Below are 17,641 nucleotides of genomic sequence, written 5' to 3' on the forward strand. Positions count from 1 at the left end.
GGAGACAAAGTGTAAAGCATTCAAATATCACAAAACAGTAATCAAATAAAACACAGGAAACAGTTTAAAAATCCAAAACTAATTTATAAAAATAGTTTATATTTTTATCTTTAAAATGACACAAAAACTATTAAAATCGGTTGAGGGGAACCGGAGATATGAATTTTTAAAGAATTATTACTTTTCTAGCACTTAGAAACAAAAAGCGCCAATCGGGTCATCTGGTTGCACCAGGACCGGGGCAAAGTCAAAGTTTCAGGCCGACCGCGATGGAGCCCTGCTCGGCTACAAGTCGCGGGAGGCCTCGGTTAAAAAGTTACCTTCTGACTTAGTCTCTTTTTTGAAGTTTTTCGTCACCGGGACGAACCTGCCAGTTGAATCCGACCTCCTGGAGCCCTGGTCCGGATACGCGAAGTGGGTTTCCTCGGTGGTGATTTTTACCTTCGGACTTAGTCGTTTTTTCGAGATGAAAATCCTTCGACCGGGGTAAACCTGGATCTTGATCCGACGTCCGTGGAGCCCTTCTCGGATACGATGGCTGGGAGGTCCCGGTCAACTTTTTACCTTCGGACATAGTCTCTTTTTCGGATGTTTTTCTTTACCGGGACGAACCACGAAGTCAGGCCGGGTCGCGGTTGAGGCAAGCCGGCTAGAATTTCCGCGGCGGGTCGGTCCCTCTATGGAGCTTTTTAAAAAAAAATCTCAAATCTTTTCCAAACTTCTGGGGCTTCACCCAGATGTTCTTTTAAGGTTCTTTTGGGGTCCACAGCTCACCCCAAGGGTCCAGAAGTTCTGTGATGGTCCTTGGGGGGTGCGGACTTCAACTCCCAGAATGCACCTGGCGCAAACTCCTTTTTGGCCACTGGACAGTGGTCAGCTGGTCACTTTTTCAGGAGTTGGTGCAGGGGACTCTGGATAGCAATTTTTCACCTGTAGCAAACAGGGAGTCCCTCCTTGAACCAGTTGAAGCCAGGCAAAGTCCTTCTTGTGGTGAAGCCCAAGTGTGCAGCTGGTGCAGTCCTTCTGAGTGCAGGTTCCAGGTGCAGGCCAGGGGTCCAGCAGGGCAGTCCTTCTTCTCCTTTAGTTCCTTCTTCTTGAAATTTGGTGGGGATCTGAGGTGTGGGGGCAGGTCTGCCAGTTTTATCCTTGCTCCTGGGTGAAAAGCAGGGGGGTCCTGGTCCTCCAATCAGGTACAGGGTCGTCCCCCTGTGATGACCACTTCCTGGGAAGTGTGGCAAAAATCCATCCCAAAAGGCAACAGTCTCTAAAAATCCAACATGGCTGAATCTGATTTTTGGAGGTTACATCTGGCTGAGCCCACACACTGGTGTGGCTAAAAATCATAAACACACCCCTCTCCTGCCCTCTCCTAATCTAATCAAGGGGGCACCTAATTGTCTGGGGTTGCAGGATGTGGGGGTGTTGCTGGGTGCTGCAAATGTCCTTCTCTGCCTTTGAAGACCAGTTTGGCAGCCCTCCCCCTTCCTGCCTCACCATCTGCTGAGGGGAGATTCTCTCCCCCAAGCACATTCCTTTGTGTGAAGCCAGGCCACTTCACACCTCATCAAGGCAGCCTGGCAGAAGCTGCTGCAGGCTGGCCAATCAGAACACAGCAGCAAAAACAATGCAGAGCTGAAATTGGCAACTTTTTAGGTAAAGTCTAAACTTTTTACCTGAACAAGTTATATTAAATCCAACAACTGGAAGTTGTGGGATTTATTACAACAATTAATTTGATACCAAATTCTTGGTATGTAACATTTAAGGAGACTTTAAAATTTAAAATAAAGTCTGCCCATTCTAGCCTATGAAGGCCATTTACTTCTATGAGGGAAAAACGAATTTGGCTGTTTTTACCTCACCAGGGCTTATAAATCTATTTTTATAAAGTCCCTGCTTATAGTTACATGGCACCCAGCCCTAGGGGCATATAACTTTAATTTAAAAGCAGCCAGCAAGGCAGGCTTGCTTTTAAAATGACACTGGGCACCTCAGCAGTGCACCTAGGTGTGCACCACCTATGCTGTGGTCCCTAAACCTACATGCCCTACCATATACTAGGGACTTATAGGTAGGTTAACTTAGCCAATTATAATTAGCCTAATTTGCATATCCATTTTACACAGAGCACAGGCCCTGGGACTGGTTAGCAGTACCCAGGGCACCATCAAAGTCAGGAAAACACCAGCAAAAAGAGGAAAATGGGGGCAAAAAGTTATGGGGCCTCTGCAATCAGCCCTGTTTTCTCATAGTTGGGTTTAGAAATGTTGGAGAAAAGATCTGGAAAATATCTTATGATGTGATTGTGGTCATATTGTTCCTAGGATGAAGTAAACATTTCAACTATTTATAGGTTGTTATTGTCATTAGTGGGTCCTTATAATGAATTATTGCCTCCCAATAGCTCCGTAAAAATGTACCTAAATTTTCACACTGTAAATAGTTTGCTCTCAAATGTAAGTGACAACAGCAGCAGTGATATTGACCATATAAAGGTTAAGCTAGAAAACAGAATATCCAGGATGCTTAGAATGGGGAAAGAGAACATTTAAATTTGATTAGGTATGTGACAAGTCAACAATAGGTGATTCTCTAGGGCAGCACCAACATAGGACACTTTTTGCCACTATGATCATCAAAAATGGCTGCATTGCAAGGTAAGAAGCAATATCAGATGCAGAAAATGTTTGTATCATCCCTGCACCAAGATAGTTTACACCTAAAGAAATCAGCAACATCAAAGGTTCATCAAAGATCAGGTCTATCTAGAGGCACAGTGCCAGTACTTGTCAGTCGTCAGATCCATCCTGCCCTCAGAATTCCTTCATATAGGAAATGGCAAAATAATGGAATTTGTGAAGTAAAGCTAGATTTGGAAACTGTGGTCTAGAAAATGTCAGCAGGACACAGTTGTTAATTTTTAATCCTCCATGTCTTCTTTCTCAATTCATCGCTGCAGTTGCTATCCCAAAGTGAAACATTTATTATCCCAAAATCTACCACTTCAGCCATAGTCAGGTGAAACCTCACTTTCTCCACGAATTCCACACCACCAACAATTTTAAGTCTGATTTGACAATGTAGCTGTCATCAAGCCATATGTGGTCAGCAAGAGAGAGCTTTCTGAGTACTGCCTAAGGAGCGGATTAGACTTCACTTATGTGTTGCCCTCCCTGATTACAGGATATGATTGGGCCGAAGTTGTGTGTTTCCATTGAAAAAAGTGCCTATATTGCAATTTATGGCTTATGACAAAGTTTATACTCTATACAGAATGGTCTGTTATTGTGGCAAACCAATGATCATGGCTATAAGCCTTATCTTTTTAAGATGCAATGTTACAATAAAGGCAGTAAGCCTCGTGTATTTATGTAAAAAGCATATGACCAACCAATCCACTAAAGAGTCAGTTGTTAAGATTCCGTATGAAAACCTGCAGAGAAGGCTTTTCCACATTGAATCTCACAGATTACTGTAGTAGGCAAGAGTTTTGGTGCTGGTTACCCCTGTGAGAAAACATGGATTTAGAAGATTTGCTCTGTGAGCATCGTTGTTAGGCCCTCTTACGAGAGATAGTATTTTCTTAAGTCAACTATAATTTTGTATACCTTTGTAATTGTAACACTGTGTGCCTGATTGTTGCCTTGCCAGAAAGCTTACACGCAAAACAGTAAGCCTAAGTTAGCTATGGTGGCCTGAATGGTGCACTAGGGAAAGTTATGTCCGATGTCATAATTCTGATTTGTTTATTATTAAAAGTTATGACAAAGGAAGTATGCCTGGCTTATTTATTTTCAAAAACCTATGTTAAAGTCCATGGAAGATTAAGCATGGAATGTTATATCAATGTGTGTTCAAGACTGTGGACACATCTAACCTCACAGGTTACCATAGCAGTTTTGGTGCTGGCTTCCCATTCTGACAAACCAAGGCCCATATTTATACTTTTTTAGTGTCTCATTTGAGCTGCTTTTTAATGCAAAAGCGGCGCAAACTTACAAAATACAGTTGTATTTTGTAAGTTTGCACTGCTTTTGCGTCAAAAAATGACACAAATGAGGTGCTAAAAAAGTATAAATATGGGCCCAAGAGGGTACAGCTATAAATGTAGTCCTGCTTTTTGTTTCATGGGTTCAATGATGAAGTGGGCTCAACCCGGAAGAGTAGCTTAGATGAACCATATCAGCATGAGTGCTCACATGGAGGGACCTGAGTTGAAGAAAGAACCAGGCTGCATGAGAAATGTTGTGTAATTTGTGCTTTTACAAGGAAAATGGTCTATTGTTCCCAGGCATCTTTCAGTGAGCCAAGTGCTGCCGACTGTGAGGGTAAATAGCTGTGACCCACGCAGACAACCACAGAGTCATGTTGGTGTAGTCTGGAATTGCACGTTGAATCATACTGCAGAGGACAATTGGAGACCAAGACAGACATATGAAGGGTCTATACCACAGCTGAAGTCCCCGGAAAGAATTAAGCAAAATGAGAGCAAATTCACAGACTGTAGCACAATACAGGCTCAGCGAAACTGACAAACCGATACATCAGTCTTTCAGGGAGCTGAACTACTTTTCTCTTCATGCTGTTAAACTGAAATCGATCATTTGTAATGCCCTCTTACTGAAAGAGGCAACCGCATGCTGAGTCAATAAGGCCGGTCCCCCATGCAAACAAATGGCCCAATCATACAAAAGTGTGATTGGAGTGGACTCATTAATTGGCCTTAATTCAAAAAGCAAGCTAGGTCACTCAGGGTGAACATGGGCTATAAACTTGAATGCCTGTACAGCAAAGAATGTAAGTCTAGAGAAGCTGAACAGACAGTTGGACAATTTAAATGCAGTAGGTCATTCCCCTTCAGAAACTATGACACCCCACAACCAGGTATCACAGTATGATACCATGTAAAAATTAAATTTCGTTCCGGCAGGACAAATGGAAGGATATCTAGATGGTTTGCTCGGGAACATTTTCCAAGATATTCAAGAAGCAAAATTGTCTCAGAATAGTTCAACAACAGTAATAAAAGAGAACCTTGGCCACGTGAACAAAAACATGGACAGAATAATATTCCGTCTGGACCTAATGGAACTAAAGTTTTCAGTTCTGGAAGAAATACATAGGGTAATGGAAGGAACAAATGGTCAATTAAAAAAAGAGATGAATGAAATGAAAGCAAAAAAGGAAGACTTAAAAAACAGATTTTGGCACAATAGAATCAAATCGGAAAGGGATAAGCCAGATCAACTGATAAAAAAGTTACATTTAGCTGACTTTGAGTGGGGTTTAACAATAATGGCTTATAACATGATTCTTCTAACCTGAATCACAGACAGAATAAAAATGACACAGTCAGTAAGTATACAATAGATTTTTGAGAGGCTTAAATCGATATGATCCTTGGAAGAGAAAACAGACAGACAAAAAAAGAGTGTACATGTCTGTCTCTTACATATAACCTGGACGCCCAGCTAGATTTTGTTCTCCTCGCAGAATCCCTGCATAGTAATGGCCAGCTATTCTTCACCAATGTTTTTTGGACCATGCTGCTGTCAAATTAAATCATAATAACACCCAACGCTAAGATAAATTAAAAGGAAGATCTGTAATATACTTTTGATCGAAGGTGAGACATGGTTTCACATCAGTCAAGACCTGATGTATTTTTCGGCAGATTGCCCACTGTTACACCAGGGATATGGAGTAGATTACTCCTTCCATCTGGTGGAGGACCACTTTCTGAATTTATAAATGACTGCTAAGCTGGCAGTTTACTATAAAGCATTGGCAGGAACCACCATCGCAAACGTTCCTGTAATATTTCTGTTTTTATTTTCAAAAAGAAAATACTGAAACAGGATTTTCTTTTTGAAAATAAAAAAGAAAATGGCCCCACTCAATGGAAGTCATCCCCCCCAATGCGAAGGGGACATTATTTCTTTTTTACTGTTCCTTCCCTCTAGGGTTTGCCTGGCGTTGATGGACAGTAATAACATGTCTACGGCCCTCATTAAGACCCTGGTGGTCTTTTGACCTTCAGGGTTAATGTAGCAATATCACTGCCAACAGGCTGCCAACCAGCAACATCTCCACTCATACCGCCATGGCGGGATGAACTGCCAGGCCAGAGATGTTCATCTCTGACCCGGCGGTCCACAGAAGACCGCCAGCGACATTATGAGCCGGCCTACTGCCATGTTTTCCGTGGCAGTAGCACTGCCATGAAAACCATGGCGGTAAAGCTACTGGTGACAGGGAATCCCTTCCCTGGCACCAGTAGATGGCTCTCCACCCCCAGGAAGCAGATGACCCTCTTGACCCCCTGGAGTCACAGCGCCACTACTCACATGTCGCCACCATCCCCTCTATTCACATGTCACCCCCACCCCCTACTCACATGTGCCCCTACACACTTAGCACCCCCTACTCCCATGTTGCTTCCCATCCCCCACACACATAGCGCCCCACCCCCCCTGCATACATTTACACACAAGCCCACACGCACACGCATACACCCATTCATCTCAACTTTCAGACATGCATCCACTCACACTCATCCATACACACATACACTCACACTCATCTATACATGTATTCACCCACACATAATCACACACAGTCACTCACATATACTCACACGCATTCACTCACACATACTCACATGCATACTCACAGATGCATTCACACTCGCACACACACATTCATACACACAGACAGACACCACACACAATACCCCCCCTCCCCTGTCGGACACCTGACTTACCTTGTCCAGCAAGGAGGACATCAAGCAGGGAACGGGAAGGAGTGCTGCTACCGCTGGCAGCACCCCGCTAGCAGGACACCACCAGGCCATATTAATGGTCCTAATACAGCTGAAGGCACCCTTCTGGCAGGGCGGTGCAGGTGGTAGCACAGCCCAGTCGCCTCCGACTACCAGCATGGATACTGCCGGATTTCTGCCCAAAGTGTGGCTGAAATCTGGCAGTACCCATTATATGGTGTGTGGAACACTGCCAAAACTTGGGGTCTTCTGGCACCCGTGGCTTCGGCGGTCTTAAGAAAAGACCACCAAAGTCATAATAAGGGCCTACATGTCCACCCATCCTAAATGGTTGAGCAGACATATTGCCTATGGAATAAAGACCATCGGAGAGGTGTGTCTATTACGGTGACAGATTAGTGACCACTATAGCCAAACCTATGGTGCACCCACGTCTAAATCAAGCAGGCAGACTATTATCTTGATGGCAAGCATACTTTGTCACGGTTGTGATGGAGTATATGTGCTAGCAAGATATAAACAGAGCCCTAAGAGCTATTTAAAGGAGTTTTTGATTGAAACTTGGGGTTGGCAGATTTAGCAGTAGTTTGGGATGTGTTTAAAGTATCAATGTGTGGTCAAATAAGCACGTACTAATTTAAAAATAGAAAAATGGGGAAAGTGGGGATCACCCAGCAGATAGTAGGATCAAAAAATCTGCTAGATAATTTACAAGAATGACAATGAGCAAGGGAGAATATGAAAGGTGTTCTGTATAAAAAATTGAGCTAAACAACAATTATCAGTAAAGGCGTTATGAAGAAAGTGAGATTTCTGGGATTTTCAATTATGGATTTCCAGGGAGAAAATATTGAAAAATAGGATAACAGCACTCTGACAACTGATTACAAAAACTGTACTCAGGGAGGAATCTCCGCACCCACCCCAAGTGCAGAGATTCCACTCTGCACTTTGAGTGGAATTTCTGCAGTCAGGGTGGATACTCCACCACAAATATGGAGATTCCTCAACCAAGTCCAGAAACTACACAGTTGTAAAAATATTACTCGTAACTGACCTTTGTGAATACCGAAAAGTAGTAAGGTTAGACTTTTCCTCTAAACTTAGACCAAAAGTCTAACATTATCTTTGTGATTTGGGCCCTTTCACTTTAAATCTAAACTTCAGGTCTAAGTTTACCTTTGTCAATTGGGCCCTTTGTTTATTTCTTCTTGGTTTTTTTTCAATGCGTGCTGCATTCTGCAACCCACATGGAAAGAGAAAAAGCCACAGAGGATTATTTTTGTGCCCGAAGGTGTCCCCTGTTGCAAGAAAACAATTCAGACTGTAATGCAGGCTCCTTTGAACCATGGTGCAAGGGTACCTAAGATTGTGCAGAATGTGCTACATGTTAGTAGATGTTACACATTCCTGTAATCTTCCTGACACACAATGCAGCACAACAAGTTGTATTGATGAGTTGTGTGACTGTTAATAAATCTGCACCTATGTGCTTAACATTTGTTTGCATGCTAGTAGCAAGGTCCATAACTGCATCTTATTGGAAAATGAAACACTCGCCTCAAGTTGTAGAATGGCTCAGTAAATTAACAAAGGTTTATAGAAAGAAAATATTATGTGACTAGAGGAGGCACAAGCATGAGCTTTTTTCTACGATACAACAATTTTATAGATTAATTGAAGAGAGATTTTATGCTTGTTACTGCTTTACTTTCTGCACATTATGAACAATAATATTGTGAGCTCAAATATTTAAGGCAACAGCTGGTTAGAGATGGATGGTGAATTTGGATATATTTAAGGTTTTATTGCACAGGCTTTTTTTTTTACCTCTCCAAAACAAATATTCATTTTTTTTTAAATAAAACCTTAGGTTTATTAATCTGATGATTCTTGTTCGGCCTATTCAGACAGGCTGTATTTCAATTTGCAAACTATATTTTTCTACCTAATAGTACATTTTTAACTGCAGGCATGATAGTTACAGGTTATGTACGCTTAAAAAGGTCTATGTTGGTCAGGGTGTTAAGTCAGTGGTAAAGGCTAGTGGCTTTATTAGTTCACTGTGAAGCCTTAGGCCAGATTCCATAGGTTTGAACATGTTATTATGAAATATTATGACAAAGCCAAAAGCTCTAACATACTGAATATGAAAAGTGTAAGTTAAAGATAACTGGCGTTTAAGAATGTATTGTTATTGCACTGGTTTAAAGCCTATAGGCAGGTTTTTTGTTATAAGGAATCTCACACATTACAATGGAGGCAAAGGTTCTGGTGTTGGTGACCAATTCAATCAAAACATGGGAAAGAAGATATACACTATGATAATCCTAATCAAGCTATATTAGGAAGAATTTGATATTATTTTGACAACTAAATTTGTAGATATTTGAACTTAACTATGACACATCCAATTTTTACCTCGAGGGAAATCTTCTGCCCAACACAGTTTCAGTTTTCAAAATTGGTTATGGCGACAAGCCAATGATTAAAGGTAATAGGCGTGATTATTTATTATGAAACAGTATGCTAAATGCAGTAGGAAAGATATATTAATTGTGAAAAGCATATGTTAAAGTCAATAGCCATTTAAGTAATTGCTATTTACACACTGCTTCCATCCATGACAGTGTACTTCATGTGGTAACAGTTTAGTCTACAACAGTCACTGGCTCTCTTGCCCTGTGATCACAAGAACACACCCACTTGAAAATAAATGAGTGAACTTCAGTGTCTCGGGTGGTTGGCCACTCCTTTGCAGTTTTCTCCTTTTATAATTACCCTTAATTTGTTTGCTTTTCGTTTTTAAAAATGCTTCTTAAGAAGATACTACAGCCCTTGGACAGTTCTAATGGGCCATTCGCTTGCCGCTTATTTAATTGGCAGTGAGCCGTATTCCGTAAGGCCACTTGTTTTACCTTACTAGATGGGCAACTTGTTGGTTATAATTGAAGTGGCCATGCTGGAACTTTAAGACAAAAAAGCCTATGTACAATACCACTGCAAGACGGACAACCCCTGCTGTGCTTAGTTTCATTGTTACAAGCATATGCCCGTTGTGTTTGGATGGCAGCATGTTTTCTTTTTTCTACTTACAATCTTTTATTTTATCTAACATATGTGGTTGAGGTCTTGTGTCTTTTATTCTGGTTGTGTCAGAAGGTCAATGCAAGAATGAGTCAGTGGATGTATAAATGGTGCATGAGTGCAAAGATGAGTGTCAGAGTGCATGTTTGATGACTTACTTGAACTTCTTAACCTATCAATGAGATAAAAGGTAATTTAATTCGTAAGCAGCACCTTATTGACATTGCTAGTTTTGGTTCCTTAATTCACCACTGCTGAAGAAAAATGATTGTATGATTAAGGGGGTGCAGCATGCCTGTTGACATGCTGGAATGATGATAAGTCAGTTAAAAGGCCGAGTGATTCAAGCACTTTGTTTTGTTTTCTGTTAAAAATATGATAAAATTGTCCCATTCTGCAAAATCTCTTTGCCTAAATGCCCAGATCAATGTTAAATTGCCTGGCTTTTGCTGTGGCAGTGTCCTGGTACAGTTTGCTTAGAGTTATGGTATTTGTCTTGAGCTAGAGCAGGGAGATAGGGAGAATGCAAACAAGCAAGTCTACCTTTAGATAGTTGCCAAGTTTTCATTTTGCGTATTTGTTTCATTTACATCACATCATTGTGATGATGAGTGACATTTCATTGCTGCATGTGTGACACTATGGCCCAGATTCTGAAAGGTGTCACAGAACGCAGCAGCCAAAAATGCTGTGCTGCATAACAGGGAGAGAGCAGGTGAGCGCCATATTCACAGAGATATGGCTTTCTCCTCCCCTCTTCCTAGCTTCGGTGCTGATTCCAGTACCCGTGCGCCAGACACACACCTTAGCGCCGTAGTGCTATGATGTGTGCATGAGTTCAGCATAGGTTTTGAACAGGAAAGATACCCTTCCTGTACAAAATATAATGCCTAAACAAGTTTAAAAGCAGCTCCTACTTTGTATCTGTGCTGCACAGTGCAGCACGGATGGAAAGTCAGAAAAGCACAGAGAAATGAAAACATGTTTCTATTTAACGCCTGCTTTGAAAAGGTGTTAATTTTGGCTCTAAGCCTTGTCTACTAATGTTAGTGAATAGGGTTTAGCAACAAAAAACATGGGTGGTGCATGAGTATGCCCATGGATCACCCATGTAATGCCCCAGTGATGCAAAGTAATGCAAGTCAGTGTTTCACACTGCTTTGCATTACTTTTTCATCAAACTGTTGCAAATACCAATTTACGTTGGTTTGCTAACCCCCTAAAAGGTTTAGTGTTGGTTTAGTGGTAAAAAAGCAACGCTAACCTGTCACTAAACCTTTGTGAATCTGTCCCTTTGAGTTCTCTTTATCCCAAAAAGAAGGAACTGTAATCATGTAATTGGGCAGATTTCAAGTAATAGCCCGTTTTTGTGTACTTTAAAACAGCTGCAAGGCACATGATAGAAATGTGAATATAGGTCACTTACAGATTTCATTATGTAAGAGTTTCACATAGGATACTGAGGTGCTTTAATACATATTACAACATTGCTTTCTCCTGCAGCAGTATTAGCAAACAACAACAAGAAGCAATTTGCTATTCTGCAAGTGGTCCTATTAGCAGAAATTAACTGCAAGCCTTGTAAATTGCCAATCAAAGGCTTTGCTGATAATCTGACAGCCACTGTGTCCATTCTAGTTGAGTAACTATTTCTATCCATTTTAAATACATCCATTTGTAGAAGGTTTTGTCTTCTGAATCGGTGAGAAGGAGATGTGGCCTTCCAGTTACAGCTGCTGACTGGAACTGGGCAATTAGATTCGCATCATGATCCTGGCTCAACATCCTGTGATTCTGGGAAAATCATTTAATCCACGTGTGCCAAAAAACAAACAAAAAGTATCATGGAAAGCCCCCTGGCCAGGTTCATACAATACAAAATCTCAATCATATTGCACATAAGGGGGCATATTTATAGTCTGTTTGCGCCGGATTTGCCTCATTTGTTTTTACGCAAATCCGGTGCAAACTTAACTCCATGTTTATATTTTGGCTCAAGACATGTCTAGCGCCAAAATATTGGAGTCAACGTCATTTTTTGCCTGCGGAGAACTGCCTTGCCACAATGAGATGCAAGATAGGCATTCCCTGGCAAAAAATGCCTCAAAGGCCCTACCGCCCTATTTATCCTCCCGTGCAAAAATCACGCACAGGAGGAGGAGGGCTTTAAATAATAGCGCTAAGCGTGCTTAGCACCATTATTTAACGCCTGGGTCAGGCCAGACATACGGGGACCTGGAGGCAGATATCCATGGTCGGAGACCATGAAAATTGCCCATAGGTTCCCTTCCCTGTCCTGAGGGACACCCCCACCCACCCCTACCCACACCAGGAGGTCACCCATAGATGGGGGACCCATCCAAAGGTAAGTCCGGGTAGGTATTTTATTTTTTTCTGTCCATCGTCGCTCGGGGCCCTCACTTGGGGCCCCCTGCATGACGCTGGCCCCAATGGCCATGCCCAGGGAACATTTCTGCCCTGGGCATGGCCATTGGGGTGGTGCATGGCTCCTGTCTTTACCGAGACAGGAGCCATGTCCATGGGGCTTCTGCACTAGAAAATGGCGCTACACTGCTTAGAGGCAATTTTTTTTGCCTCCAAACAGTGTAGCGCCATATTTGGCGCTCAAGCCCCGGTTCCCCCTACACCTCCCAGGCCCTGTTAGCATCCTTTCAAAGGACACTAACAGGGCCTTAGCGCAGGCTAGCCCCATTCCTTAAATATGGTGCCCGGCTGGCGTCTAGGAATGGCGCTAGCCGGCGCTATACTTCCTGCCGCAAACCTGCGCTAATGCAGGTTTGCTGCAAAAAGTATAAATCTGCCCCAAGGTGTCCGATTGGTGGGAGTATCTTCTCAGATTTGATACTGTAGTCACTGTGACTCTAAGGCCTCCCAGGCTGCACGGTTTATTAAAATTCCTGTGCTTGAATAACCTACTCGAGGCATGCGTTCAGGATGCCTGGAGCACCACGTGCCAACATTACCACAGCCCATCCAGCGTTCTGTGTTGGATATTGCAATAAATTGAATGTGTTCTCTAGACTTAGGCAGCATATACCATTGACCCTTAAAGGAAAAAATAATTTGACTCGCTCTCAGCTTTGTACTCACCATTTTCATTCAGAAGGAAAAATAAAGAAATAAAACTGCTCAGACCATGGAAACAGCCCACTGGTGCGCTTACCTGCCCCCAGGGACACACCCACCCACCCGCACCCACACCTGGAGGACACCTAAGGATGGGGGGACATTTTGTTTGCTCCTGCCTGTACTAGCGTCATCCTCTGACGTTAAACCCCCTGTCTCCCCTATGCCTCCCGCATCCAGATAGCATTCTTTTCTATGACGCTAGCCTGACCTTACCGCCAGCTAGCGTCATACCATGAATATGATGCCCGGCCTGCGTCTTGCATGGTGCTACCCGGCGGTAAAACTTTTGACGTTAAATTGGACTTCTGGGACACCAACACCATTGAGAGAAGAGGATCGAGGCGGCAGAAAGAGGTACGTTTTTTTTCAATTGTTTTTTTATTTCCCCCTGTATCTGCCTCCCCGTCCCGCCCTTTGAGATTTGCAGCCGCTGCTGCTGCCTCTGCGAAGCAGGAATGTCATTTATAACCTTTTGATAATTTGCTAACTGTAAAGACGAACGATTTATAGTGGTTTTCCACGTTTGGATATACTAAGTGCTAGAAGTGGAGCACATATGCATTAACTTAGACACAACAACACTGGCCCTTAAAGTTATGGAAGTCATGTAAAGAAATTATGGCACTGTACCATGGAATATAGAGCAGCATTAGGGAATTGGAAATCCTTCAGGGAATGCTGACACTGTTCAATACTAGTAAGTCAGATCTGGGGAGCAGTGCTGCATTGTGCTAACAAAAGTATAGCAGCCCTGAAAAGAAGTTCCAATTGAGCCCATTAATAGTACACTAGCCCTACTGTTCCTCTGAGAAGGGCTGACAGTCAATTAATTATGTATAGTGCCTCTGAGAAGCCAAGATAATGTAACTTTAAGAGTACGCCAATACATCAAAGTAATAAAGTGATGCTTTACGGAAGTATGTTTCGCCTAGTCAATGTGTGTGTGGAATCTCAGTATGACCTATTTGCGCCACCTCAAAGTCTCCTTCTTAGAACCTTAGGTACTGTGCACAGTAGTGAGTTCCCATAATATTTTTCCCAGTTCATTCACAGCGGTTTTATCATTTTTTAAACCCAAAAAGAATATTGTAATATAACTCTCCAACAGCCTCCAAAACTCAGACTTTCTCTTTACTGACACTCACCGATTTTCCTGACACAGCTCACATTCGTTGGGGTATGTTATTTTATCTGTGCCGCAATAAGGATCATAAACCTTGGGACATCCTAAAATCGGATAGAGATCACAGGAAGGCTGAAAAACATATTGAGATTATGAAAGAACGTAATGCAAGAGCTTGAACAGTAAAAGCTATGACAGTCAGGGTGAGATTTAGAAGAATACAAAACAGAGACAACAAATTAATATAGGCAGTAAAAAATTGTTGTCATAGTAAGACATTCCAATACTTCTCGTGGGTCTTATAAAAAGAGTTCCAGAGCTCCAAGGCAAAATTACATTTTTCTGTTTTGAAGTTTGCTGTCAACCCCTAGCAAACTATGGGCCACATGTACGAAGGTTCTCGTTTGTGACTACCAAATAGCAAATCTTAGCACTTTTCTATTTGGTAATCGCAAACAACAGTGTACAAATGTGTCTTTGACACATTTTGCGATTCCCAGTGGGTCACAAATAGATCTACCTCATGAATATTCATGAGATAGACTACAAGGGAAGGGACAGGGAGGTTAATGGTCCAGTGTACAGCCTCCCAGGTATAATCAATCTCAATAAAGTACACTGTTCCAAGTGTAGACAGAAGGGAAACCTAAATCATAGGAGCAAGAGCCCTCACACATCCTGTTGGATGTCATGCTTCATCATCGGGATGCTCCTCGTCAGATTGATGCTGCAATGTCTGACGGGCTCCTCAAAAAATAGGGGCTCTTTGCCGGAGACCTTACACTATGAATGCCATATAACACCATATAAGCAGGAGAGAAAAGGTCAAATTGGCTCAAAAACCTAGGACTGTGACATAAATTTATTATCCGCACAAGATTTCGGCCAACGTTAAAAAAACACAAGTAGGGAGTGCTCAATGAGTAGTCATGCTCATCCACTCTCACAACAACAACCGAACAGAGGACAAGAAAATATCATATACCCTTTAGTTGTGGGTCAACATGTTTCGCGTCTTCACGGTCCCTAAGGATCCAAAGACGCTTCATCAGGACCAAAACTCAAAACTTCTCCTTTGTTAAACACAAAGACGTGACTCGGTCTAAAGCCGTAATAATCTGTGCATCAGTTTAGAAAACATTTTGCCCATCCCAGATTTTGGAAACGGCTCCATAGGTAAACACAAGCCTGGAGACTGGTGCAAGAAAATCTTGCAGCCCAGTCCTTGACTTAAGACTTACCCAGCGGCCGTGTTCCTGTAGATAGGCCTTTCTTTGCGACCCATTAAGAATGAATAACATCGTAGGGATGGTGGCCTGTTGGGATCGGCAGACCACCATGTCCATGATTGCTTTTAAAAAAAACACTTTTTTAAATGCAGCCCTTTTTCCTTAAGGAAAACAGGATGCATTTAAAAAATATGAAGTTTTCTTTTAATTTTTTTAAGAGTAGGCAGTGATCCGTGGGACCACTGACTGCTCTTAAAAAATGCTTTTACAAGCATTCACAAAGGGGAATGGATCCCTTGAGGACCCCCTTCCATTAGTGGATCCGTTTACACCAACTTGAAGTTGGCAGTAAATTGGAAATGTTTTGCAAATACATTTTGGTTGAAAAATATTCACAAACCACTGCGATTCGGTATTGGACAGGGGCACCCTAAACATTCTCCTTCCTAATACCGAATCTCAAACCGAAATAGAGAATCAGAAATAGGTACCAAATTGCAAATAGGGCTTTGCACATCCCATATAGCCTTTTTCCACTTGCAACGTGTAGAGACTAACCCCGTCTCTTTGGCCCAGATTTATTAAGGCTTTTTACTATTGTAAAGTGATGTAAGCAAATGCAAAGCAATAAATGGCAATTGCTGTGAGGTGCAAAATGTGTTTTATTCTGCAAAGGTGCCTTCTTGACAGTGCAAAAACTATGTTTTGCTGCTCTGCATCACTTTGTGCTGCTTTATTCATGATGGCATCATTGAGGTGGATCAGTACCAACACCTGTAGGTTTTGATGCAAAGCCTGATCTAGTAAGATAGCTGTTACAGCCTTTGGATCTAAAACTAACTAAAGAAAGAACAAACAAGTGGAAATATGTCCATTTCTCAAAAAAAGTCTCATAACATATTTGTTGATGTACACAGCGCATATCCAATGTGTTCAATCCTTCTCAGTTTGCTTATGTGTATACATTTGTATCATAGGAGTATGTGATAGAACCTGTTTGTGAGAGGGTGGCACAGAGATAAGACAGGCTACTGGGCATCAAATATGGTGGTTGAGGTTGTTTATCATTGGTGTCCATGTGCCCATCCTACTATGGCTCTGCAAACTAGGCTAGTACACTGTTTCCCTACTTGATGCCTAGGGTAGCTAAGAAGAGCAGTCCATGGAGACTCTGAGAGGTAGGGTGATGTGATAGAGGTGCCGAACTCAAACAATCACACACTAGATGCCATCATGTAATGTCCTTTACATTGCTTGTTATTATTTTTTTAAATAAGTATTTTAATCAGACACAAAGTAAGCAACGCTCAAGGGTTGCAATGGGTGGCCTTCAGGGCTCTCTACAGAATAATTAAATACTTAGAACTAATCATGATTAAAGCTTAAATGTCAGCTCACTATGTTGCAGTGCGGCATCTTTCTAACCTGTAACCGGCAAGTCATTCTGCAGCAACTTACTTTTCGTATTTTGTGCCAGGAAAAGTAGTGCTCAGTAAATTGACTCATCAAATTCTGTAAGCCGAGGGTTAATAGTCAGTGTCTCTCAGATGTATGTAATTATCTGATTTAGTGTGCACTTGGACAACCTAGCACGGGCGTGCTTGTGGATGGGGCACGGGGCGACCGTAGGGTGACCACCTGGCATTGAGGCAAATTCTGGATAGGACTGTAAAAAATTCAGGACAAAGGGTCAAAATTCAGGACAAAATTTCAGGACAAAGGGTCAAAATTCAGAACAAAAATTCAAGAACAAACGTCAGTTTTACAGACACACGCAAGAGAGGCCATGCCTCACTATGTTGTTAGTGCATTTATGTACTCTTTTTCAACATAGCACTATTTATTCACTGTGGACCTTTTGTGATTGCCTCCTGGTGTGCTACATTCAGGTGTCACATTACGTCCTTGTTCAGTAGTAAATTAATGCCCTTCACGGCAAGGCAATCACCCCTACCCAAATCTACCCGATCTTTCCTGAAGAGAAAGTAACAGCAACATTTTGATTATGTTTCTGAACGTTTCAAAACCCCTGGCAAACAGTTTGGGAAACATTAAGGTAATTAACCTTATGCTAGTTTAAACAAATTGAACAAAAACATCTGGCTTACCCCAACCGCCCATGGACTTTCAACCTAATTTGTTTTAAAGAGGCAGGGCAGATGGTGTGGGTGACAGACTCACACCTAATGACAGGATGTGATGTACCCATAACTTGTCTTTAGTCTCACTGGACTAGAGTGTATGTTTGGGACTCTAAATTTATCTCAGAAA

The 17,641-nt window shown here is 42.1% G+C and overlaps 1 protein-coding gene across 1 annotated transcript in view; it reads right to left on the reverse strand.

Moving 5' to 3' along the window:
• Positions 1 to 17,641, reverse strand: part of LOC138247288 (serine protease inhibitor Kazal-type 1-like) — a 146,428-nt gene that overhangs the window by 9,883 nt on the left and 118,904 nt on the right. The window contains exon 3 of the mRNA XM_069202002.1: positions 14,164 to 14,273. Coding sequence (XP_069058103.1) covers positions 14,164 to 14,273 — 110 coding nt within the window. The remainder of the gene's footprint in view (positions 1 to 14,163; positions 14,274 to 17,641) is intronic.

This window comes from Pleurodeles waltl, chromosome 7, assembly GCF_031143425.1.
Source record: "Pleurodeles waltl isolate 20211129_DDA chromosome 7, aPleWal1.hap1.20221129, whole genome shotgun sequence".
In the NCBI taxonomy this organism is placed as follows: domain Eukaryota; kingdom Metazoa; phylum Chordata; class Amphibia; order Caudata; family Salamandridae; genus Pleurodeles; species Pleurodeles waltl.